This window comes from Dermochelys coriacea, chromosome 5 (assembly GCF_009764565.3).
Source record: "Dermochelys coriacea isolate rDerCor1 chromosome 5, rDerCor1.pri.v4, whole genome shotgun sequence".
Taxonomy (NCBI): Eukaryota; Metazoa; Chordata; order Testudines; family Dermochelyidae; genus Dermochelys; species Dermochelys coriacea.
In genome coordinates, this window is record NC_050072.1 from 97,131,605 (window position 1) to 97,157,173 (window position 25,569).

Here is a 25,569-nt window from a genome sequence, read left to right on the forward strand (position 1 = left end):
TACTATGAATTATGAGACAAGATATGAATGGGGTGTGGATGCGGTGACTCATTGTGGCAAGCTCTATGATCCTGTGTCTTACAAGTAGACTTGGCATTATCTAAACTTTCATAAAAAATGGAGAAATGTTCACTTGGACACTGAAATCCACGGAGCTGCACTAGTATAAAACTTGAGTCACACAGTGCTGATTCAGGCTTCTGACTTTTTCAAAGGACATCACTTTTCTAATACAAGCTCTCTGAAATCTAACAGTGAAATACTGACAAAAAAGGCTAGTCTCCTGAAGTGACTGAGCAGACAAAATTAATTTTCCATCAGAAATGTTTTGCAACAAAGAACATTCTACAGCCTAAATACAGCTGAGCAATTGTGGCACGTTGTCTTTAATTCAGCCCCATCTGTCTCCTCTAAAATAGTTGATTACCTTTAATATCCTTCTCCACACTGAGACAAATCAGGTGTAACAACATTCCTGTACTATCTGAATTAGAGGAGCCCTGCATGGGGCTGTATTAAGTAAGCCAAGCTGGAGTATCCTTTCTCTCAAGGAAATTAAAAATAAAAGACCTTCTCTTATTTTTCCAGATACTGGGACACAATTTCACAAATATTTTCACGGTATTGGTCCTTATATTAAAAGCCATTAATGGCTCGGGTCCTTGCTGCATCTCTGTATCTAAGCTACCAAGATAGTTCCACTCCTCTGGAAAATGCACATCACAAAGCACAGGTAAAAGCAAAAGAGAATCCGCAATCAGGCATTCTTGATTCTGGGGGTCTCGCTATAGAACAAATATCCAATGCAACTAATTCATTCTGGCCACCCTTAGGAAATGCTGCTTGATCTTCCTATTTGCTAACACCTTTCTGACCATAACCAAATGAGAGAACAATGTTCGCTACCTCAAATTAAACCCCCCAAGGAAAGGGAGAACAGAAGACTCCATGAAGGTCATCTTGGCCTTCATTCTGCTAATACAGGGGCACACGCAACTTTTAATTTTTTTGGGGGGGGGGGATGGACTAGAGTTTAAAAAAAGCCATTGAATATCACTTTTAAGGAGAAATGTTGTACCATAACTAAATTTATCCACTTCTAATAAAGTGAGATGAGCTTCAGTTCAAAATACAGCATTTCTTTTATTTATTAACGCAATCCCTAAGTGGGTGCTAAATCCTTCCAGACTTAGTTGTCTATGCCCACACAACCTATGTCTAGATGCCTCCCACAATATTGTGATGACCACTACAAAACTCTAAATTAGATCTATTTTTTGGGATCCTTGCAGTCTGCCCACTGTGGCAGGGTACATGGAGAAAAAGATGGAGTTCCAGTCCTGATATGCTGATAGTCAGAAACAGGCTTGCCCACAACCTGTAGAGCAAAAAGTATGCAATGAAATTTGGTGAATAATTCTGAAGAGCAAATAAATAAGGGAGAATCAAGCTGTTCATTAGAAAATATTTGCTATGAATTCTTCACCCAATTCTAGTAGTCTTACTTGAGGAGTAACTGACTTGTAATAAAGACTACTAATGAGGGGGAGTTGTTTTTCTAGTCGTATATTTTTCATTTGTACAAAGATAAACATAACTTTCAGGTACTAAATCAGAAAATGGTATGTACAAAGTTTGAGGGCTTGGTGCAAGGTGGAGAAGGAGCCTCAAATTTTGTATAAGCCTCCATAAAAACTAGGAATATCCTTGACCATGGCTCCTTTTACTAGCTGTAGAACCACAAAATGAGACATTAGTTAGTGCTGAATCCTTTCTAGAATTAAAAAATATGCAGTTCTTAAAAACAAATATTTCCTTCTACCCTAAAGTAACTTTCAAGTGCAACTCAGAACGCTTGTGCCCAAAGCCAGATGTCAGAAAAGAAGAGATTGCTCACCACCTTGTGGATACTAGAGAACACTACAATTTTATTCTGAAAGAATTTATTTGTTCACAAAAAATTTGAAGACTCTTTCTTTAAAACAGGAACATCTAGGTATGCAATTCCCTTACACACTATAACAAGGTGGGTTATTTAACATCAGGGAGCTGGAGAAACATTTTAGGCCATAGATACTAACCATTGGCCTATATATTCCCATTAAAAATCAACTTTATTGAACTAAATTGAATATTGGAAACCTTAGTTTAATAGGTCAAATCCAACAGTCCTCTGCGCTGTCACTTGTCAGGCAAAACTCCCTTTGGAGTCAGTATAGGCATTTTGCCTTACTAAAGGCAGAGAATGGACGCTGGGATTTTTGTCAGTATTTCCAAACTACAACCATTAGAAAACATCTCTCCTTGGCTTTCTGTGATGCATCTGATATGTTGTCAATATGCTGCACTCATGCTGCTATATCTAGGTTGATTAACTGCTTTCTTTGCCTTCTCCCCTGGCTGACACCCAGCACCACAATGCTGTACTTTGTTTAACTGGACTTAAGTAAACGAATGTCTAGGTTACTCTGGCTGAAGGAATGAATGCAAGTAATGTTAGTCACCAAGAAAAAGGAGAATAATGAAAAGAAGATGTAGAGACAGAGGAAAAAGATGGGGAGAGCAAGAAAGAGGAAGTAGAAGAAGTAGGTTAAGCATAAATTTTGTACCTGATCCCGGAAGGTACCAATGTCCTCAGCTTCCATGAGCTCATCACATTCAGCAGTTGGCAGGACTGGATGTGATACACTCTCTCTAGGAGACAGGTCCCTAATCATTGAGTTTTGAAGACTGATTACCAGCACCATGGTTTACACTCTTATCTGAGCACAGGTAATGTGTTCACAGTGGTCTTCAAAAAAGCCATGCAACTTAACTTTAACTCGTACTGCTACAATTTTTAGGACTGTATATTGCACTGGTAAATAATGTAATTGTTGGATCTAGAAAATTGTATGCAATGGAACCCGAACCCTAACATTTTCAGCAAATGACATTTCTGTGTATAAAAACTAGTGTTCTGCAATGAGATCCTAAAAGCTACTTGGCAAGTATATTTCTGAAACAAAAAAAAAAGGTAGGTTTGGATTATCTGTCATCTAGTTAAGCCTGAAAATGTATGTTTATCAATTAGGGAATTGTTTTTAAAAATACACATGCACTTATGTATTCACTTACATTTCGTGCCTCTATATATAATACAGCATTTGAGCTTAGTCACTGTAGTTGTGCGCATAATTGACTATTTTTAAAAGCCTGTTTGTAAAGCTGTTTTTGAATTTCCTACACTTCATATTACCAAGGGATACAGTTTATTTTGAATTCATTTGAAATTTCTTCAGATTCTTAGTATTGTATTTTTATGAAGTTTAAGAGATAATCAGAACCATCAGTGACAAATACACAAGGGTAAAAGGGCCAAACTGTGGCCCCAATTCAGCAAAGCACTGAAACACGTGCTTACTTTTAATCAAATTAGTAGTGCCATTGTCTTCAATAGGATTACAGATATGCTGCAAGTTAAGCATGTGCTTAAGTGCTTTGCTAAATTGGGTCCTAAATCCTTTTAGTACATTATTTTGGAGCCTGATAGTTATTAATGTTTAGAACACTTGGATGAAAGATGACTGTACTAAACAACTTAGCTATGAAAAATAAGCAGAGCTGGCAGCTTACTGAACACTTTCCACTTTAGGACTGTTTTCAGTTGATTTACAGCTTCGCCATCTTGAAAAATTGGGAGTATGAAGTTTCCCATGTTAGGTGTCTGCCTCACACTGAATTTTTTGGAAAGGCACAACAAAAATAGTTCAGCCATTTCAGAGAACAAGGTTAAGGAGAAATAGATTGTGTTGACCATATTAAAGTATGTGTGTGTGGTGGGGGGGGGGGGGAAGATAAGGCTACGCAGCCTGTCTCTGAGCACCAACTTCCCATCTCCTTTTATCCCCCTCTCCATACCCCCTACATCCCTTCCCTCCCAGGAAGCATGTCTAATGTTTTCCTTCTCAAGTAGTTTCATTACATTCCCTTCTCCCCCCCAAAAATAAAACTGCCAGCCATGACTCCTTTGTGGGGCTTGTGATTAATGTATAGTTAGGTGTAAGTTAATTGAAAGGTGAGCTCACAGAGCCTTCATGAGCTACACAGAATTTCAAAATAATCTAACTGTTCAGATACAAGAGCCAAGCTTTACAGAACAGAAAATAGTAGTGAGGGAAACCTCTACTCACTTTTCTGTATTGAAGAATGTGCAGTGTAAAAAAAAATGTACATTTTTCTTAAATACTATGCTCAATTGGGTCCCCTAAAGATTTAGTAGGGGCCATACACTACCTTGGGCAAAACTTGTCAGTCTGAGACCACTTTGACCCATAGCTCATCAATAGTTTGATCCCTAGTGCTGTGCAATGTTCCCAACTAGAACATTCTTCTTAAAAATGGCAATAGGGGAAGACGGTTACACCTGGCACAAATGACTCCAAATTTGGGTCACTAACCCTACTCTGCTGGGGCACACCAACTTTTAAAGAAATCCAACCATGCTCGTCACTTTGCGTACTCAGGAAGGTTGATCTTTAAACAAATGCCAAGATCCAACTTTAACTACAGTGGTGCTGCTTGAATGGTTTTTTTTTTTTTTTTAACAAGTCACTCTTCTTCCTCGTGTTTTGCTGACATCTGAAATGAATTCATTTTAATACATGTCCCCACATCTACATACACCATCAATGTGAGACCCTTGGGTATAAATGAACAAAAACCTATACAAGCTGGGAATGTCATGAATATATGATCTAGCTATAAGCTTCTAAATGTAAATTAGGAAACAAAAATGCTCCTGTAGTTAAAGCACTACAAACTCTGGGTGACCATAAGCAAATCACAAGCCTGATATACCTGGTTTCCCCTCTGTGAATAATCCTACCCATCCTAATAAACACTCAATTCAATAATACTAATAAATAAAAGAAATAAGAGTTTTGAGTTAAAAGATGGGTCTGGGAGATAGAATATCTGAGTTTTCTTCCCAGTTCTGCCACTGACTTGCTGTGTGACTTTAGCCTTACATATAACCACTCCGTTTCTCAGTTTACACCTCTGAATATTGTAGACAACTGTAGCTCACGAAAGCTTATGCTCAAATAAAGTTGTTAGTCTCTAAGGTGCCACAAGTCCTCCTGTTCTTTTTGCGAATACAGACCCACTCGGCTGCTCCTCTGAAACCTTGTTTCACAGAGGTGGTGTGAATGCGTCTAGGCTAGAGACGGTTACATGAGGCCTGGGAAGTGCGAAGTACCCCAGCAAACTGGCCTCTATGTGCCTAAAACCAGACTCAGGCGCTACGGGCCTGGGATTTTGGAGCTGGAGAATCTGGATTCGGGCTGGAGCAGCTGGTTCAAAATGCTGAGTGAAGTGTCCCGCGGCGCAACGGTGTAATTATCCCCCTTCCCATCCAAGCCTCTTCGACGCCGCTGCGCTGCCGGGGGGAGTCAGCTGACTGCCACGGCTGAGCCCCCGTGGGGCGCGTCGCTGCCCCGCTTCCGGGGAGAAGGGCAGGCGGCCAGAGGGAAAGAGTCCCTCGGCGCAGCCTGCTCAGGGTAGCGGCGGCGAGAGAAGAGTAGAAGCCTGACAAGGGCTCAGGGGCTAGCCCAGGGCCCCTCCCCCAGGCGCCGCGCCAGGGCAGAAAGGCCCCAGGCGTCCCGGCTGGCGCGAGGCCCAGTCCCTCCTGGCTGACACTGAGGCAGAGGGGACCCGGCGCCCCCACCTGAGGGGAGGGGGGGAGCGGAGCATGCGTGCGGGCTAACGAGTCTGCGCGGCGTCCCTCCCACCCGCGGCTGGGCAAGTCCATTCACGGGGGGGAGAAGCGAAGCCGGAAGATTCCTACAGCGGAGAAACTGGAACCTTCTAGTAGGTCGCGGCTCGTGTCCTCCCCCTCCCTACCCCTTCCGCACCGGCGTCTGAGAATTCATTCAAAGCCGGCGAGTCGACTCGACGGCCGCCCTCCTCGCGCTACGAAAGAGCGGCAGCGCTCAGGAGGGGCCCGCGCGGGAACCGCTGCTGGGGGCCGTTGGGGGCCGCTTCGCGTGCTCGCCGTCCTCGTCCCCTTCGCCAGCGGCCGCTCCGCTTCTGCCGCGGCCATGAGGCACCTGCCCTATTTTTGCCGTGGGGAGGTGGTGAGGGGCTTCGGCAGAGGCTCCAAGGAGCTGGGCATCCCCACCGGTGAGTGCGGGTGTTAGGGGACTCGCTCCGAGCTGTGACACTCCTTTCCCCCCCCCCCCCTTACTGCGGGACATGGGGGCGCCGAGGCTCCGGTGGCGGGGGGGGGACCCGTGTACGACCGCTGCGGAGGGGGAGTAACCCTGACGTCCGTGACCCGCCCCATTCTGACGTCACTGGTGTCGCAACACGGACGCGTCGGCCGCCCTCGCTGCTTGCCCTGTGAGCGGCCGGCAGCGAATCGCTTCGCTCGGTGCGCGCTCTGGAAAGCGCTGAGCGGAGCGGGGCGGGGCGGGGCGGGGCTGGGCTGGCGGCGCTGCGTAGCCGTTGGCTCAAGGCCTCGGTGACGCCGCCGCACGCGGCGCGGGAGCCAGGCAGTTGGCTTGAGGTCTGGGGGCCTCCCGGCGTGGGTAGGCAAACGCAGCGCCAAGCGGGAGCAGTGCCGAAATGGCCGAGCTTGAAAATACCCCGCCCCTCCCCCGGTCCCCAACCTCGCTTTAGCGGCCGGCGAAGGTATACCCAGAAACTGCCTAGCTCGGAGACCGCTTTTGCTGTCAAAAAGTGCATTTGCTGATTTAGCTTATACGGATACTGTGCGCTAAATAAGCTCTTTCAGCAGAAGGGTTTTTATACTGATATACGGGCGTCTAGTCTAGGGCTTCTGCTGGTAGAGAAATGGTGCAAAAAAAAAAAAAAATTCCACTCCTACCTGACATTGACTATCCTGTCAAAAGCTGGAGCGTTGACTTGGCCTGAGTAACACAAGAATTCACTACAGCACCACTTCATCTGAACCTGTGTTGAACAGGTTTCAGAGTAGCAGCCGTGTTAGTCTGTATTCGCAAAAAGAAAAGGAGTACTTGTGGCACCTTAGAGACTAACAAATTCATTAGAGCATAAGCTTTCATGAGCTACAGCTCACTTCATCGGATGAATGTAGCTCACGAAAGCTTATGCTCTAATAAATTTGTTAGTCTCTAAGGTGCCACAAGTACTCCTTTTCTTTTTGTGTTGAACACTATCCTTGTTTATGTTTTAGAGTCCTTGTGAACTCAGGCAGCCTGCCCACAGTCTACCGTGGGGAAATCTTGTAACTGTTTCCCACAGTTGTTAACGCTGGTTAGCTCCACTTGCGTTAGGAACGTTGGGAGAGCTGGCATACACGTGCCACCCATTTTTAATTTCCGTGTTGATTAAATGTGCCTTAAACAGAATTAGATAATATTACTTCCAATGCTGATCACAAATAGTGTCTGTGGACACTAAGCATCTTGTGTTGTGAATAGCGGAGAAACTGAACCAGTCTTGGCAGCAGTGGAAAGTTCTGCAAAATTTCCTTTATGTAAGCAGGGTCAAGCATGCTTTCTGTAAAATGATGAAAAGGGATTATCCTCTTAATGTTAGCAATTAAACTGTTCTAAGTATCACTTCAAGGGGATCCTTTTTTAACCATTTTTTGGCAACAGGCTAGTTTCCTAGAGTTGATTAGGATTTGCCATAGAAGATCTCTGATTCACTCAGGAGTATAGCTTTATTTGTTTCCATGATCCTTATTACCATGCCAGCTTAATGCTATGATTAGGTACCAGCACAAATTGGTGACAGGTTTGCATCTAAAATGCCCCCTTTTAAAGTGTCAAATTAGTAGCAATTTCTGTGTATGATATCTTGCTTTTTTAAAAGTGTTGTCCTAGTTGGAGGATTTGTAGGATGGAAGGAAGGTGTTTTCTATAGAGATTGGGATGAGTGCATGTGTGTAGGTAAGGAGGAGTTGCAAAATAGCTTGCTCAGAAAGCTGGGATGAAATCATGGTGCTATTTGATATAAATGGAACTGGGATTTCACCCCTAGCTTCCCCTCACTTTGACTCTGATACAGAGAATTCCTGGGGGTAGGGAAAGTTTCTACCTAAACAAGGGCTCCCCATGTGTTCTTACTCCTCTCCTCCTCCCCTCCCCCTAAACCCCACATACATTCAAATGTATAGGTTTCAGAGTAGCAGCCGTGTTAGTCTGTATTCGCAAAAAGAAAAGGAGTACTTGTGGCACCTTAGAGACTTACAAATTTATTAGAGCATAAGCTTTCGTGAGCTACAGCTCACTTCATCGGATGCATTTGGTGGAAAAAACAGAGGAGAGATTTATATACACACACACAGAGAACATGAAACAATGGGTTTATCATACACACTGTAAGGAGAGTGATCACTTAAGATAAGCCATCACCAACAGCAGGGGGGGGAAGGAGGAAAACCTTTCATGGTGACAAGCAGGTAGGCTAATTCCAGCAGTTAACAAGAATATCAGAGGAACAGTGGGGGGGTGGGGTGGGAGGGAGAAATACCATGGGGAAATAGTTTTACTTTGTGTAATGACTCATCCATTCCCAGTCTCTATTCAAGCCTAAGTTAATTGTATCCAGTTTGCAAATTAATTCCAATTCAGCAGTCTCTCGTTGGAGTCTGTTTTTGAAGCTTTTTTGTTGAAGTATAGCCACTCTTAGGTCTGTGATCGAGTGACCAGAGAGATTGAAGTGTTCTCCAACTGGTTTTTGAATGTTATAATTCTTGACGTCTGATTTGTGTCCATTCATTCTTTTACGTAGAGACTGTCCAGTTTGGCCAATGTACATGGCAGAGGGGCATTGCTGGCACATGATGGCATATATCACATTGGTAGATGCGCAGGTGAACGAGCCTCTGATAGTGTGACTGATGTGATTAGGCCCTATGATGGTATCCCCTGAATAGATATGTGGACAGAGTTGGCAACGGGCTTTGTTGCAAGAACAAGAGGCTACTAGGCAGCTCTCCAACACCACTTTCTACAAGCCATTACCCTCTGATCCCACTGAGAGTTACCAAAAGAAACTACAGCATTTGCTCAAGAAACTCCCTGAAAAAGCACAAGAACAAATCCGCACAGACACACCCCTGGAGCCAGGACCTGGGGTATTCTATCTGCTACCCAAGATCCATAAACCTGGAAATCCTGGACGCCCCATCATCTCAGGCATTGGCACCCTGACAGCAGGATTGTCTGGCTATGTAGACTCCCTCCTCAGGCCCTTCGTTACCAGCACTCCCAGCTATCTTCGAGACACCACCGATTTCCTGAGGAAACTACAAACCATTGGTGATCTTCCTAAAAACACCATCCTAGCCACTATGGATGTAGAAGCCCTCTACACCAACATTCCACACAAAGATGGACTACAAGCCGTCAGGAACAGTATCCCCGATACTGTCACGGCTAACCTGGTGGCAGAACTTTGTGACTTTGTCCTGACCCATAACTATTTCACATTTGGTGACAATGTATACCTTCAAATCAGCGGCACTGCGATGGGTACCCGCATGGCCCCACAGTATGCCAACATTTTTATGGCTGACTTAGAACAACGCTTCCTCAGCTCTCGTTCCCTAATGCCCCTACTCTACTTGCGCTACATTGATGACATCTTCATCATCTGGACCCATGGAAAAGAAGCTCTTGAGGAATTCCACCATGATTTCAACAATTTCCATCCCACCATCAACCTCAGCCTGGACCAGTCCACACAAGAGATCCACTTCCTGGACACTACGGTGCTAATAAGCGATGGTCACATAAACACCACCCTATATCGGAAACCTACTGACCGCTATTCCTACCTACATGCCTCTAGCTTTCATCCAGATCATACCACTCGATCCATTGTCTACAGCCAAGCGCTACGATATAACCGCATTTGCTCAAACCCCTCAGACAGAGACAAACACCTACAAGATCTCTATCATGCATTCCTACAACTACAGTACCCACCTGCTGAAGTGAAGAAACAGATTGACAGAGCCAGAAGAGTACCCAGAAGTCACCTACTACAGGACAGGCCCAACAAAGAAAACAACAGAACGCCACTAGCCATCACCTTCAGCCCCCAACTAAAACCCCTCCAACGCATCATCAAGGATCTACAACCTATCCTGAAGGACGAGCCATCGCTCTCTCAGATCTTGGGAGACAGACCAGTCCTTGCTTACAGACAGCCCCCCAATCTGAAGCAAATACTCACCAGCAACCACACACCACACAACAGAACCACTAACCCAGGAACCTATCCTTGCAACAAAGCCCGTTGCCAACTCTGTCCACATATCTATTCAGGGGATACCATCATAGGGCCTAATCACATCAGCCACACTATCAGAGGCTTGTTCACCTGCGCATCTACCAATGTGATATATGCCCTCATGTGCCAGCAATGCCCCTCTGCCATGTACATTGGCCAAACTGGACAGTCTCTACGTAAAAGAATGAATGGACACAAATCAGACGTCAAGAATTATAACATTCAAAAACCAGTTGGAGAACACTTCAATCTCTCTGGTCACTCGATCACAGACCTAAGAGTGGCTATACTTCAACAAAAAAGCTTCAAAAACAGACTCCAACGAGAGACTGCTGAATTGGAATTAATTTGCAAACTGGATACAATTAACTTAGGCTTGAATAGAGACTGGGAATGGATGAGTCATTACACAAAGTAAAACTATTTCCCCATGGTATTTCTCCCTCCCACCCCCCCCCCCACTGTTCCTCTGATATTCTTGTTAACTGCTGGAATTAGCCTACCTGCTTGTCACCATGAAAGGTTTTCCTCCTTCCCCCCCCTGCTGTTGGTGATGGCTTATCTTAAGTGATCACTCTCCTTACAGTGTGTATGATAAACCCATTGTTTCATGTTCTCTGTGTGTGTGTATATAAATCTCTCCTCTGTTTTTTCCACCAAATGCATCCGATGAAGTGAGCTGTAGCTCACGAAAGCTTATGCTCTAATAAATTTGTTAGTCTCTAAGGTGCCACAAGTACTCCTTTTCTTTATTCAAATGTATAGTGAGGGATAAAAATAGACATCTTCTGTGGGGCCCTATTCTATTTCTTCAACTTTGGAAGATGCTTTTCTTTTGTGGTTAACCTTTCTTTATCACAAAAAAGGGAGGTAACTTCCCAATAACAAGCTAATGGAAATAGCTTGTCAAGAAAAAAAAAGTATTGTGTTGTGAAAGCAAAACTGTAGAATTGGAGAACTGCAACACTATTATGTGTGTCACTATGTGTGGGTAAAAGGAAGCTAACTAATTTCTTTATTGTAGAAACATAAGGCAGAGCACTGGGCAATGCCTTCTCATTTGTAACACTTAGATGAGTTGGAGTTTTACAGTTAATCAGTGATCGTTTGTCTGATTTAGCCATGGTCTGCACTTAAAATTTAGATCAACCAACTATGTTGCTCAGGGGTGTGAAAAATTCACACCCTGAGTGCTGCAGTTAAGCTGACCTAACCCCAGGATAGAATTCTTCCATCAGCGTAGCTACAGCTGCTTGGGGTCCTGGGTTACTTACTTCAGTGGAAATACTCCATCAGTGTAGGAAACATCTACACTATACTCACACAGCTGCAGCTGTGCTGGTGTTGCGCACATAGTGTGGACATGCCCAGAGTTTCTGGGTCTCTGTACCATTGCCGTGCTTTAGGGCTGGTAAGATCTTTCCTGTATTGGGGAAAAAGAGGTCATTCTTTTTTGTAACATAAAACTAGGAAGTCCTTTAAGCTAAACACCATAAACATTTTTATTTCATTTGGTGACTTTTATTGGTCTTGAAAGAATGCTTTATGCATTCCTAAACTTACTAAAAGGCTATCACAGTGTTTAGAGTAGTGCTGGTCCTGTACTAGCAAACAATACTTGCATGTTTTGAAAACATTAAATTGATGTTTTGATCTCAATCAGTAACTAAAAAATTTGCATCACAGAAATCAGTCGAGTTCATTTAGCCAAGAATAACAACTTTGTGCTTTACCGTATATCCATGTCACTCCTAAAGCACAGACTTAGGACGTAATGCTAAAAATACCAAAAGCAGTTTCACAAAGCATTCTGGTAAATGTTTCAGGCTGTCTTTTTAAAATATTAAGCTGTACACTGAATGTCCTGTTTCAGAGTAGCAGCCGTTTTGGTCTGTATTCGCAAAAAGAAAAGGAGTACTTGTGGCACCTTAGAGACTAACAAATTTATTTGAGCATAAGCTTTCGTGAGCTACAGCTCACTTCATCGGATGCATTTGGTGGGAAAAAAACAGAGGGGAGATTGATATACACGCACAGAGAACATGAAACAATGGGTTTATCATACACACTGTAAGGAGAGTGATCACTTAAGATAAGCCATCACCAGCAGCAGGGGGGGGGAAGGAGGAAAACCTTTCATGGTGACAAGCAAGGTAGGCTATTTCCAGCAGTTAACAAGAATATTTGAGGAACGGTGGGGGGGGGGGGGGGGAGGAGAAATACCATGGGGAAATAGTTTTACTTTGTGTAATGACTCATCCATTCCCAGTCTCTATTCAAGCCTAAGTTAATTGTATCCAGTCTGCAAATTAATTCCAATTCAGCAGTCTCTCGTTGGAGTCTGTTTTTGAAGCTTTTTTGTTGAAGGATAGCGTTTTTTCCACCAAATGCATCCGATGAAGTGATCTGTAGCTCACGAAAGCTTATGCTCTAATAAATTTGTTAGTCTCTAAGGTGCCACAAGTACTCCTTTTCTTATTAGCACTGTAACACTCAGCCTAAATGAGTGTTGACACCTCTTTATTAAGAGATCTTCAGGGATGGAAAAGTTGGAGAGAATAGGAGGATTGTTTGTAGAGGTCAGAGTATTCCTTTAAAGTAGTTTGGTGATTTGTTTTATAAGTGCAGTCTTAATGCTGTTTCTTGGTCTTATAACATCTGAGGTTTTTTTTTTTTTTAAACTAACCATTTTGAAAGACAGTATACACTCAAGCCACTGATAGGTACCTGTGGTCTTAATTTCACTTTAATGATTATTTTGCGTGTGTGTGTGTGTGTGACTTTCAACGTAGCTGGATCCTGACGGCATTACAATTTGGCTTCTGTTTGTAGTGCAGATGGGCCTATGGCTAGGTTCCCTGATTGTGCTAAAGCATTTAATTCATTCTGGTTGGTTGGTGTATATAAGATCATTTCTACACAATAACTTGGAACTATATTATACATAGATCTGCTAACTCTGTGGTATCTTGGATATCTCACAAAGCCAGTGTGCTAATTGGCTATTAAGCTGTTTTTCCCTATTGCTTATACTTGTGTTAAGTGGAGCATTGTGTCATTAATATCAAACGATATATGAGTGGAGTTAAGTTTTTAGTATATTTTAAGCTGTTTACTGTACTATGGAGCGCTTGATTTATATAATACACGCTTTTTTCGATTTTGCAGCTAACTTTTCTGAGCAAGTCGTCGAAAGCTTTCCATCTGATATCTCTACTGGTATATACTATGGATGGGCCTGTGTTGGAAATGGAGATGTGCATAAAATGGTTTTGAGTATAGGTTGGAACCCATACTACAAGAATGTAAAGAAATCAGTGGTAAGAATTCTGCTTTATGTGGTATTTTGGCTATAATAAGCTAACTAGACTACTGGCTTGAGTAAGAGGAGCAGGAGTTGCTCCATAAACTGAATGAATGGCATTTAGATATTGCATTTCCAGTCATAAAAGTGGCACTTGTCTTATATTTACATACTGAGAGGAGAGTCTCTTAGACAGATTTCAGAGTAGAGCCGTGTTAGTCTGTATTCGCAAAAAGAAAAGGAGTACTTGTGGCACCTTAGAGACTAACAAATTTATTTGAGCATAAGCTTTCGTGAGCTACAGCTCACTTCAGTGGATGCATTGGATGAAGTGAGCTGTAGCTCACGAAAGCTTATGCTCAAATAAATTTGTTAGTCTCTAAGGTGCCACAAGTACTCCTTGTCTACTAAAAAGAAAGAGTCCATGCAGCCATAGAAGAATAAGACATGTTCCTGTTTACCTCTTGCATCATCAATTAAATGGATAAATTCTGATGCTGCCAGTTAAAATAAATGTAAGCTTAAATAGTAAATTGAGCACATTGATCATAAAAGACATGGAAATAGGATAAATGAGTAAAAGCCTAATGATATCTGTTAATTTTCAGAGTATAACTGCACTTCAAAATAGAAGAAAAATTAGTATGGCTTAATAGATTTTTCTACATAATTGGTATTGTTCTTCCAATATGTTCTCTGATCAGTAATGGAATCCATATATGTTATAGGTTTCAGAGTAGCAGCCGTGTTAGTCTGTATTCGCAAAAAGAAAAGGAGTACTTGTGGCACCTTAGAGACTAACAAATTTATTAGAGCATAAGCTTTTTATTAGAGCATAAGCCCCTGCTGTTGGTGATGGCTTATCTTAAGTGATCACTCTCCTTACAGTGTGTATGATAAACCCATTATTTCATGTTCTCTGTGTGTGTGTGTATATAAATCTCTCCTCTGTTTTTTCCACCAAATGCATCCGATGAAGTGAGCTGTAGCTCACGAAAGCTTATGCTCTAATAAATTTGTTAGTCTCTAAGGTGCCACAAGTACTCCTTTTCATATGTTATATTATGGCCTCTTATGCAGAATCAGTATAATAAACTAAAAATGAATTCAAATGTTATCAAGAACAGAGTCTCATGCCCGCTAATTATACCATCATCTGTGTAGAATTTTTTTTCCTCTTGGGTCCTGGCTTCTTAGCCTGAACCAGCAAAACTAGTTACATTTTAGGCATTCTGAAATCCCAGGCAGTTAGGCATGAGCCCCTGCCCTAAGTTTTATTCCAGCTGCTACTCTTTCATCTCTCTTTAGAATCTTCATTCAGTTCCCAAATCTGCAAGAAGCAAAAGCATCCCTAAAATCTGCTTCTTAAATAACACATGATTTCTTCAGAATTCAAGAAACTATTTCAAAGATGGAAATAATATAAAGCTAGATGGCAGTTTACTATGTTAGAATCCTGAAACCTGATATGAAATGGGTGGGTAGTCGGAATCCTGACAATGATCGTAAAAAATCCAAACATAAGTAATTTTCCTATTCTTAAATATTTCATGAATGTAGGATTCCTGCTCCTTGAAGAGCAAAACACCTTAAGAATTTTCTCTCACTAACCAGTTAAAAAAAATAATAAAATAACCTTCAAGCAGCAGTAAGAACAGTGGTATTTTAAAAGCTTTATGTGGCATAAAACAGTAGAGCCCTATAGTACACTTGCAGGAGTATGCAGAAGGTAGGAGTAACTTGAAATAAAACCATATTTGGTAAGCAAAGACAAATACAATTGTTGAATACATTTTGTTGCTAGTATACCTAGCTTCACATGCTAAAACGCTGTAGCTGCTGCAGTTTGTGAAAGTTCAAGTTCTTACCCATAATATTCTTCTAAATTAACTTTAATAGGAATGGAAATTTGTGTAGAATGTCTGTGATCCAGTAATTTCAGTTTTGTCTCTTTTGATTTACATGTACATGAAGGTACTCAAGGAGCTTATGGGTCATTTGTATGTGGCATGTCTTATGATGATGCTTAGCTATACGTTTCCTTTAATTAGATTTGGACAATGGATTTAGAATGTGTCGATGAAATGCCGATTAGGACCACTTTCATTGACATAACTAAATGAGGATTTTGCTTGAGAAATGAAGTGCTTTGTTCAAATTGTCATGCTTGTTAGCTATTTCAGCTAGGTCCTCATTTAGTTGCATGTGCTTCTTTGATTCAAGAAACATTAAATTCAATCTTAAATACTAATGGTATCATGAGGTACTCTATACATTTAAGATTTCAGAGTGATAGCCCTGTTAGTCTGTATCAGCAAAAACAACAAAGAGTCCTTGTGGCACCTGAGAGACTAACAAATTTATTTGGGCATAAGCTTTCGTGGACTAAAAGCCACTCCTCTGCCATGTACGTTGGCCAAACTGGACAGTCTCTACGTAAAAGACACAAATGAGACATCAAGAATTATAACATTCAAAAATCAGTAGGAGAACACTTTAACTTCCATGGACATTCAATAACAGACTTAAAATGGCAATTCTTCAGCAAAAAACCTTCAAAAACAGACTCCAGTGAGAAACTGCAGAACTGGAATTAATTTGCAACCTGGACACCATCAAATTAGGCCTGAATAAAGAGTGGATGGGTCACTACAAAAAAGGAATTTTCCTCTGCTGATACTCACACCTTCTTGTCAACTGTTTGAAATGAGCCACCTTGATTGCACTGGCTTCATTAGCACTACAAAAGTGATTTCTCCTCCCTTGGTAATCACCTCTTCTTGTCAACTGTTGAGAATAAGCCACTTCCACCTTAATTGAATTGGCTTGTTAGCACTGACCCCCTCCCCAGTTGGTAAGACAACTCCCATCTTTTCATGTGCTGTGTTTTTATGCCTGCCTGCTATATTTTCTACTCCATGCATCTGATGAAGTGGGTTTTAGCCCACGAAAGCTTATGCCCAAATAAATGTTAGTCTCTAAGGTGCCACAAGGACGCCTCGTTGTTTTTGCTTACACATTTAAGAGGACTAGAAAAATGTTTTATTTCCTCTCTTGGTTGTGTTAAGCCATCTAAATGGAAAAAAAATTCAAATTTAATATGTATTAACGATATTCTATGTTTTACGGTAAAAGTGAAGGATTATGTGACTAAATTTGACTTATGGGCTGTTGATATAGAAACTATACCTATGAGGTTTTTTTTTTAATTTTTTAAAATTATATATTCACATCTTAAGTGATTCTTGGCCATTTCCTGCTCTCAGATACAGTGTGTACAAAACTCTCATATAAAAAAACCTGGGCATTGCTCAAGTGTACATGAGAATGGAGACGTACTGTAGTTCTTTGGACATAGTAGCATGAAATTAATGGTTGAGACTCTTGTCATACTTACTGAAGCTTCAAAGATGCTCAGTTTACTTTAACAGTTTTCTGTCATGTTTCTTAAACATGCATAATAAATGTTAAATTAAGTTACTGAACTTTATTAAGATGTGGGACAGGGATAAAACAGGTTTTTTCCTATTTTTAGTTGATAACATTAACTTGGGCTAATCTTCTTAAGAAACAGAGAAAACATAAAAATAATTATCTGATTTTTTTTTTCTTTAGGAAACGCACATCATCCACACATTCAAAGAAGACTTTTATGGTGAAATTCTTAGTATAGTCATTATTGGGTACATCAGACCAGAAAAAAACTTTGATTCCTTAGGTAAGTATCAAGGGTTCCCTAAAAGTTTTGTTTTGTTTTTGAAGATTTTTAGCCTGACCTTGATGATTTGTGCAGTTCACTGCCACCAGAGATTTGCCTTCCTCCTGTGTTCCTTTTCACTTTTGATAATTAAGTAAATCTGCTTTTGGAAGTGGATCATTCAAACCATAAATATGGTTTTCGCTTGCTATGATAGGTTGAATGCAACAAAGAAGGCTTTACTTTTCTGATATTAAAAAAAGAATGAAAGAATATTGAGAAATACCGAAAACTGATATACTTGCAAGCTGTGTCACCTTGCACATCTGTTTCCTGGCTGAATTATTCTTTTTTGATGTCACTCTCAGAACCTTGAAGTCTCTCTGAATCTGAGCTGTTGAAGAACAGCTCCTTCACAAAATCTAAACTGATTATTCAAAAGTGGTAGTCCTAACAGAATCCCTATTCTTTGGTCTGGCTCCTCCAATACAGAACTTGGCATGGAACCTCCTATGTTATGGGAGTTGCAAATCTGATACATCAGCAGGTGGTAGATTCCAACCCTTTGTGTGATTGCTTCTTGTGACAAATGGAGAGTTTCACATTTCAGTTTTACTCCTCTTCAGAATACAGTGGAGGTAATGGTGATATCTCACTTTGGTGTCATTTCAGCAGGGGTTTTTTACTAATTGTTCCTCCTGTTATCATTGCTGCACAGTACTCGAGGGAGAAGCCTTGGAAGTAATTATTTTCAACACCCATTAGATGTGTCTTGTGCCAGATTGTGCATAGTCTGGACAGGTTTACACATAGTAGGGTTTGTCTTCATGAACCAGAAGTTATGGGATTGATACAGAAATGATGGGGTGATACTCTGCTGGTTTTTTTTTTTTAGTCCCTTCTGGCCTGGAAAACTGTTTCTTTTAGTGCAGAAATCCTTAGAGGTTCTTAGTTTTGGTAATGACGTTAAAGACGACAATGCAGCACTGCTTCCAGATGTACATTGTTTTCAGATTAAGGGTTTACATGTACCAACAAAATGAAATTTTAAAAACGACAGAGGAAAGGATTTTTTTATTCAGTTTCTTTTAACACGCATTTGACTCCAGTGCTCAGCAAAGAGAAGTAAAGATCTTTGTTAAAGATACGTATTCTCATCTGTTCAGTTAAGAGCTGAGACAGTTCTGACCCAACTTTATAGGATCCTCCAAAGAAACTTTGAGGGAAAAACCCTGGAAAAACAAGATTTTATTGTAAGATATTTTTTTAAAAAAAGGGAAGAAAAGCACATTCATGTAGTCCTTTTTCATTATAATGAAGCAAGAAAAGGGCACACCTTGTAAGAAGGAGAAAGTGGTATCTGTAACATGCATCCAAATACTTGAAGTTTTAATTCGTATTCTCGTTAGGGAAAGTTGTAATCTCTCTGTTCCAATGTACGTTAAGGGTGACTGGGTGCCTGGCTGGCTAGTCTTTGGCATTCGCTTTCTTCTGACAATGTAACTGTTAATGTTCGCTCAACATCTGCTTCTTGAGATTTCTACCTGATGATGAACTCTCATGTGATGCTATTCTCCAACCTCTGTTGATGCTCCATCCTGATTGATCAGAGAGAACTGATGCATTTGGAGCACTTTTGTTCAAAATGAAGCAGGGTGCACAGTACAGAGATTGTTTTTCCGTACTCCAGCATAACCAGTCACCTGTGTAGGTCTCACCATTTGGAAGAGTTTTTGTCAGCAGACAAGTAGGGAAAGCATGATTATCAGCATCTCATGGAATGTTACTTGGAATTTCAAAACAACTAATTTGAAGAAAAGATGGCATTTGGGTAGCATTGCTCTTGACAATAATTCCAGTGTCAGTCAGTGTCAAACCTGTAGCACTCATGAATTGCTCTTTCCGCGTAAGATCTACATCTTCCTGTTCCTGTTGAGTTTCTTAATTGTACACAGGATCTTCTGCTGCATCTGTTACTATTGGCACATCTCCTTCTTCACTATTGTTCTCATGATCCAGTATTGGCATTGAAATGTCACCTGTTGCAGTTGCGGAGTTTTTATTATCTGTAGCATTGTTTGTTGGGCAAGGTATGTTTTCCAGTAGTTTGAGAAATGAAGTTATTGGCTTTGAGCTCTTAGCTACTGCTTCACTCGGTTGTTTTCGCCCTCTCTTGCTTGCACCACTTTCAAATCTCCTCTTAATAGTGATCTATCTGGTCAATATGTAGCCTATCCACAGTTGAAATATTGTGCTGTAAATAAGTAGCTTATCTACACTTGAAATCTTCTGCTGTAAACATGTACACAAATGCTGAATGGTACACAAATGCTGAAAAGACTTAAAATGAAGGAATACTAATTAAGAACACAAAATGAAACAGTCAGACAGGTTATTATCCTTATCACTGAATCAAAAGTCAAGCACGCAGATATAATGTAACAGGCTGAGCTGAAGACAAAGGGATGATATGTGTAGTAAACACAGACGTGGATACAGACAGAGGGATAATGTCCAAAAATTTCAAACATGTATCCTCTCAAAACTCTCTGTACAAGATTGTCCTCACAAATTTTCACCTGGGATCTGGGCCTGCAGACTACGAAAGCCTATGATGATGGTCAAGCTAGGGCTCAACCAACCAACCAGTCACCTCTTTTAGCTACCATATGAAGATAATAATGAGGAATTCTCGCACATAAATAATTCCTTAGTCAACTAGATGTAAAACTATAAAGACACTAAAATGTAACAATTCTCTACCTTTCAACATGCACTTGATCCAGCACCAGCCACTAGTAGTAGTTTGTTTATATAATCAGCTGATCTGAGAGGACAAGTTCATCACTGTCTAATCTTGTGCTATCAGAACCGATATAAAATGTTCATAAATATTAATGAAAATATAACTCTTATGTGACAAAATCTATATCAGTTAACAAAAAATTCTTACCATATTACATCTCTTATTTGCTTAAATTTGCAGCGCTAAGGTGAGAGAGTATCATATTTTGGTCCGATAGGGATGCGCATAAAAACAATTTTTTGGCATTTGATAAGTTTTGCAACTTAACTGTCTAAATTTGAGATCCCCTTTGAACTTGAGGCCCAAGCCAAATGGCCCCCTGGCCGCTCTGACCCCTTCTTCCCTCCCTCCCCCCGATTGGCCCTGAATCTTACATCTACAGTAAGACATAGTTCTAAAAAAAACTAGTATAAAGAATTCAACATACTTCTAATGAAATATGCAGTAAGTCTACACTTTTCTCTTTCAATTTAGAAAGAGTAGGTTTAAAATTCTAACTAAGAAATGAATGATTACCACTAGAACTGGTTGGAAAAACTTAGGTGGGACCATTTTTCATTTGAGAATGCATTTCCACTGAAAATGAAACATTTTATGAAACGGTTCATTTTGTGGAAGTTTTATTTGAGGAAAAACTGGGAGAAGGGAGAATTCCAACCATGCTGATAACATCCTGTTTCAACATTTTTTGTTTGAACTTTCCCAGTTTTTTTTCTATTGTACATTAGAATAAAATAGTCAAAATTAAAATGTTTTGAGCTGAAATGGAACTTTTTGGGAACTCTTTCATGGGCAATTCTGAAAATTTTGGATTTTCTGAATAGTAACAAAACCAAATATCAAAATACTTTGTGATATGGGATTTCCATCCTCTGCGCAGCTCTAAAAAGAACATTCTCTAAATCTGAGCTGTTTACTGATAGCAGTCTGTTTTTTTTCTGGGTCATATGCACTCTCTCAATATTGTATGGTTTGGTTTAGTATTTGGTCTGAATTTTTAAAAAAATATAAAATGTAAACTTTTCTTTTGCAGATGCACTTATTTCAGCAATTCAGGATGACATTGAAGAGGCTAATAGAAAACTAGACTTACCAGAACACCTGAAACTCAAAGAAGACAACTTCTTCCACATGCCAGAAAGCAAACTAGTAAATGGCCATTAAACAAGGTCATTTGTACATTATTTTTATTGTACTCTTGTCTTTGGTCTGCTCTCATTAGTATTCAGCTGTTGTATCTGGTTAGTTAAGTGAAATCTGTGTGTGAACAAAACTGTACAACAGCTGTGTTAGGCTTCTTTGTTTGAACTAATGTATTATTAAATCTTTCATGCAAGGGAGTAGAAAGTAATGTTAGATTCTTCTTAAAAATCAACATTGTGATTCAGTATGTTAAATTGTTCACAGGTCTGATCATTTGAAACACAAAACCAAAGTTACTAGTGTCTTTTTTGTCTGTTAATGGTGTGTACATATTGGCTACAGACAAAAGACCATGTGAAGGCATTTGTTTGTGATGAGATTAGAGTGGACAGTCTTTCCTGCTTTTCAGTTGTTTTTACCTCTTCCTTATATCTGGACTTCAGCCACTAATTTAGAAAATACCAATAGTGATCATGCTACACGTTTGTCTGTGATGTGGAAAACATCTGTAGCAAGAATAGCATACCGTAGAGATTATATTTTTTGATATATTTTAGTAGGCATATATTACAGTTGAAACTGGCATTAATTGAAATTATTTATTATAATTTTATTTGAAGAGATTATCACTAGAGTAAAATAATTGCACTGTCTTCCATTTTAGTGACATGCTCCCTATTTTATGGGTTGCCTGAATCCTAAAATGGATGCTTCTGTTTATTTTAAAAAATACATATAAATCCCATCATGCCAAATTGTGGGTTGACTGATTTCATTTTAGAATAACAGTTCACTAAATTTAAAGTAATTTTAAAGACACTAGATCTAGGTTACTAAATTAAATTTGTGTAACTCTGATATTGCAAAGCAGATTGAAAACCGTCCTTAGTGCAAGAGATCTTTAAATAATGTGGAGCCACTGTAGCTAGACCTGTGCCCTTGTTGCCCCCTAGGATGGGAAAGGAGACCAGAGCAATTGAGCGTTGGCTATTGACAGCTGCTGCAATGGTACTTCAGGGGGTGTTGCAGCTGGACATAACCAAGAGCAACACTGAGGCTGTTCTTTAGATTATGTTGTGGACAAAACCCACCCCAGTTGACTTGAGGACTGGGAAGTTAAGCCATTTTTATGTCTTACCCTTTCCTTGGGTCCTGCACCAAATGCAGCTTGCATGGTGCCAATGATTAAGTGCACTATCAATCACTATGTGAAGAAGAAACCAAAGCCGCTTTTGGGACACTATCTGAAGAGGATAAATTCAAAATATAAACATTTCAGTAAAAAGTAAATACTTATTTATGGTTTCTCTTGCCATACAAGACATAAACATGCATACAAATGCCATATTATCTAAACTCTGGTTGTACTCCAAGCAGATTCTGTAAAAATGGGGCTCCATATTTCTAGTCTGATTCCAGATCAAATCTGCTTCTTTTACAAGTATGTGATTTTGTCCCTTCTAACTACTAGCCATGCAAATTTATTCTAGAGTCTCAACCTGGGGGTTTTGCATTCCTGATCCTGGGCTGCTCCTTGGGCCCAGAATGATGCTTCACGTAAGTTAGTGTGCTGAGGGCCTGTAATGTACAACTGTCACCGAGCACTGCCCTGAGCACTGCAGTGTTGTCCAGAATCTCTGCAGTGCTGTGTGCTGTAACTCCTGCTTTGACGCACCCCATCCCCAGCATGCCTTTTATTTCAGGGCTTATGGGGTTCTCAGAAGTCAGACTTAGAGCTGTCTTCCTCAGTTCCTGTGCTGGGAATCCTTACTTCTCTGAATACGGGCTTCTAGGTTCCCTTTGGGCTTCTCTGGCTCTCTCACGCAGTGTAAAGAGACCAGAGCAGTTGTGAGGATCTTGCCATGAGAATGAAATTGAATTCTTTGATTTGCATATCACCAATTAGAGATCTTGCAACTGGAACTTAACAGTCCTGTTGATATGAAAGAGAGAAAAAAATCCAAATCACTTGAGGAGGAAAGTGTGGTTACATAACCACTTTTCAGAGTAACTAGTATTTGAGTTGGTCCTTGTTATCTTTTCAGAGTGCACACTGAAAATTTTTGACATAACTGCTGTCTGGAATTTTCCAAAGAAGTTTCAGAATTTCTCATTTATCTTCTGTTCAAAGTTGGGAGAAATCACATGCAGTAGAAAATACTGTTTTAAAAAGAATGGTTAATGTGAGTGGCATTTTACTACAAGACTCAGTGTAAGCTGTCTTTTTACACTCTGCACAACAATTCAGACTTGTAAGTCGGAAGGATGGGTATCTGCTAGGGATACATTTTAATTCAAATGAAGGAGTGAAGGGAGGATTTTCTTCATACATGAAGATTTCCAGTTAATTCTGATATTTCACATTCCCCCTTTCTTTCCTGGTGGAACAAAATAGCAGTTATATATACTATTAAGAAAAAGGTGTCGTATTGAAAAGTAAATCTGTTAGTTTAGGGCTTTAAAACTAAACTGTTGTAAACTTTTTGCCAATGATTTCATGTGTCAGTTGAGGAATTGTTTACCATTTTAGGAAACAAAGGTGCCTTAAGACATTTGAGTACAATTGTTCATAACTGGTAATGAACACTAATGTCCAAGAATCATTTCACAATGTATAACCAATGCACTGAGCGGAGAGAACTTGAACTACTAATTGTATAAAACAACTGGAAGTGAGACTGGTTTATATAGAGTAGTTGGTTGAGGTTGGTTTTTGAGAGTATAAAGGTGTCTCAAAATATCTCTCTGCCCTTGTGTTTTGTTATGTACTTGCTGGATATCAGTTATTTAAGGTTGATACAACTTAGTACAACAGAAGCTTTATGAACAGTTATATTTTTGTACTATATACTAATATAAAAGTACAAATCTTGTATTTGCTTATTCTACTGTTACAACATCTGAGCTAACTTTTAAAAAAAGAACTGTAGCTGGGTAACAGTTATATTCCTGTTTGTCTCATGGTTTCAGGTGAAAAGTCTTGCTCGGTATAAATAACTTTTACATATTGGTTGGCATGTTCTGAAAACATTGTCAGTTGTTCTCTATTTATGCTGCTTGTTTTCTTGCCTTTCTTTCATCTTCTACAATGAAAACTTAGTTTGGTGGTTTTCACTTTCAATTTCCTAGTGCTGCAATAGTTGGGTTACAAACATTGCAGGGAAATGGCTTTTTAAAAATGTTCGTTAGAATTTTAAAAGAACCGTCAAAATACTTTCTCACAGTTTACATTTTGGGCCAAATATGAGTTAGTGTCTTTTTGAAATCTACTGCTGTCTTTGAATAAACTTTGGTCTAGTGTAGGGACCAGTCAATATACGTTTTGTTTCCTTTTTCTTCAAAAGGAAAAAAACAAACAAACGAACAGTAGCTTTTAGGTAGGATAGAATTGGTATTGTTAGCTTAGTGTGAAATGTGTACATTTTTAGCACATGTTGAAAACTTTGAATAAAGTGCAATAACTGCTTGATTCTTTCTGCATGATTTAAGTTAGTAACTAACAATTGCTTATGTAGTTACTGTTCAACATTGAGAACCACTGGTGACTAGTAATTTCTAGTGTGTGTGTGTGTGTGTATGTGTGTGTGTGTGTGTGTGTGTGTTACATATATAAAGTTGGGTTTTGTATTACTTCAATTGACTCCTTTGCAGAAAGCAGACTTCACTCTTTCTTGTCATGAAAGTGCCCTACCTGCTTTTTGTTTTGAGGGCAATGAGATTGTACAAAAGGAAGAAAAATCCTGTTCACACTGCTTAAAAGTGAGGTTGTACATATGGCAATTGGTACAGCTACCATGCTAACTGCAGACCCATGTGCTTTGGAATCTTGCACCAAAGGTTTATTAAAATTCCATGCTGTTTTCTAAGAGTCCCTGCAGACTCCACAACAACATGTAAAGTCACCTTTTATTAGCAAGTCTTCCTACTACAGTATTTGGCAAATTGTATATCTTCACTTTCTACCTATCCCTATCATCATAAATTCTTGGGACTAGGTTTTTTTATTCACAAAATTTCTATTGTCTAGGATTTATTGCCATGTTGTGTAACTAACACTGTACTCACCTGAAGCTAATATTACTTCCTGGATAGTATTTCCACAAGAACAGATTATTTTTAATGAAAACCTAGTAAAAATTCACTTGGTCAAATCTTACCCTTTTTCACATTGATGTAAATCAAAATTGATGTTTGCTGTTTCTTTTTTAAATGGATGACAACAATGTCTCTTTCACTAGTGAAAACTGAATAAGTGATGGCTTAATTACAGTTTTTTTCCTCCAGATTGCTAGATAATATTAATAGAGTTTAGTCCTTTATTTTATGTATTTAAATCATTGCCTACTACAA

The 25,569-nt window shown here is 39.9% G+C and overlaps 1 protein-coding gene and 1 long non-coding RNA gene across 2 annotated transcripts; one reads left to right on the forward strand and one right to left on the reverse strand.

Moving 5' to 3' along the window:
• LOC122460148 lies at nucleotides 1-11,370 on the reverse strand. Its single transcript, XR_006281252.1, has 3 exons — nucleotides 11,360-11,370; nucleotides 9,731-9,733; nucleotides 1-2,458 (listed from the first exon to the last, which is right to left on the reverse strand). It is a non-coding gene; the product is annotated as an uncharacterized LOC122460148 (long non-coding RNA).
• Nucleotides 5,556-24,688, forward strand: RFK (riboflavin kinase). Its single transcript, XM_038401750.2, has 4 exons — nucleotides 5,556-6,162; nucleotides 13,438-13,589; nucleotides 17,189-17,291; nucleotides 21,110-24,688. The coding sequence occupies exons 1-4, from the start codon at nucleotides 6,081-6,083 to the stop codon at nucleotides 21,238-21,240; spliced, it is 468 nt and encodes a 155-aa protein (XP_038257678.1). The 5' UTR covers nucleotides 5,556-6,080; the 3' UTR covers nucleotides 21,241-24,688.
• The last annotated feature ends 881 nt before the right edge of the window (nucleotides 24,689-25,569 follow it).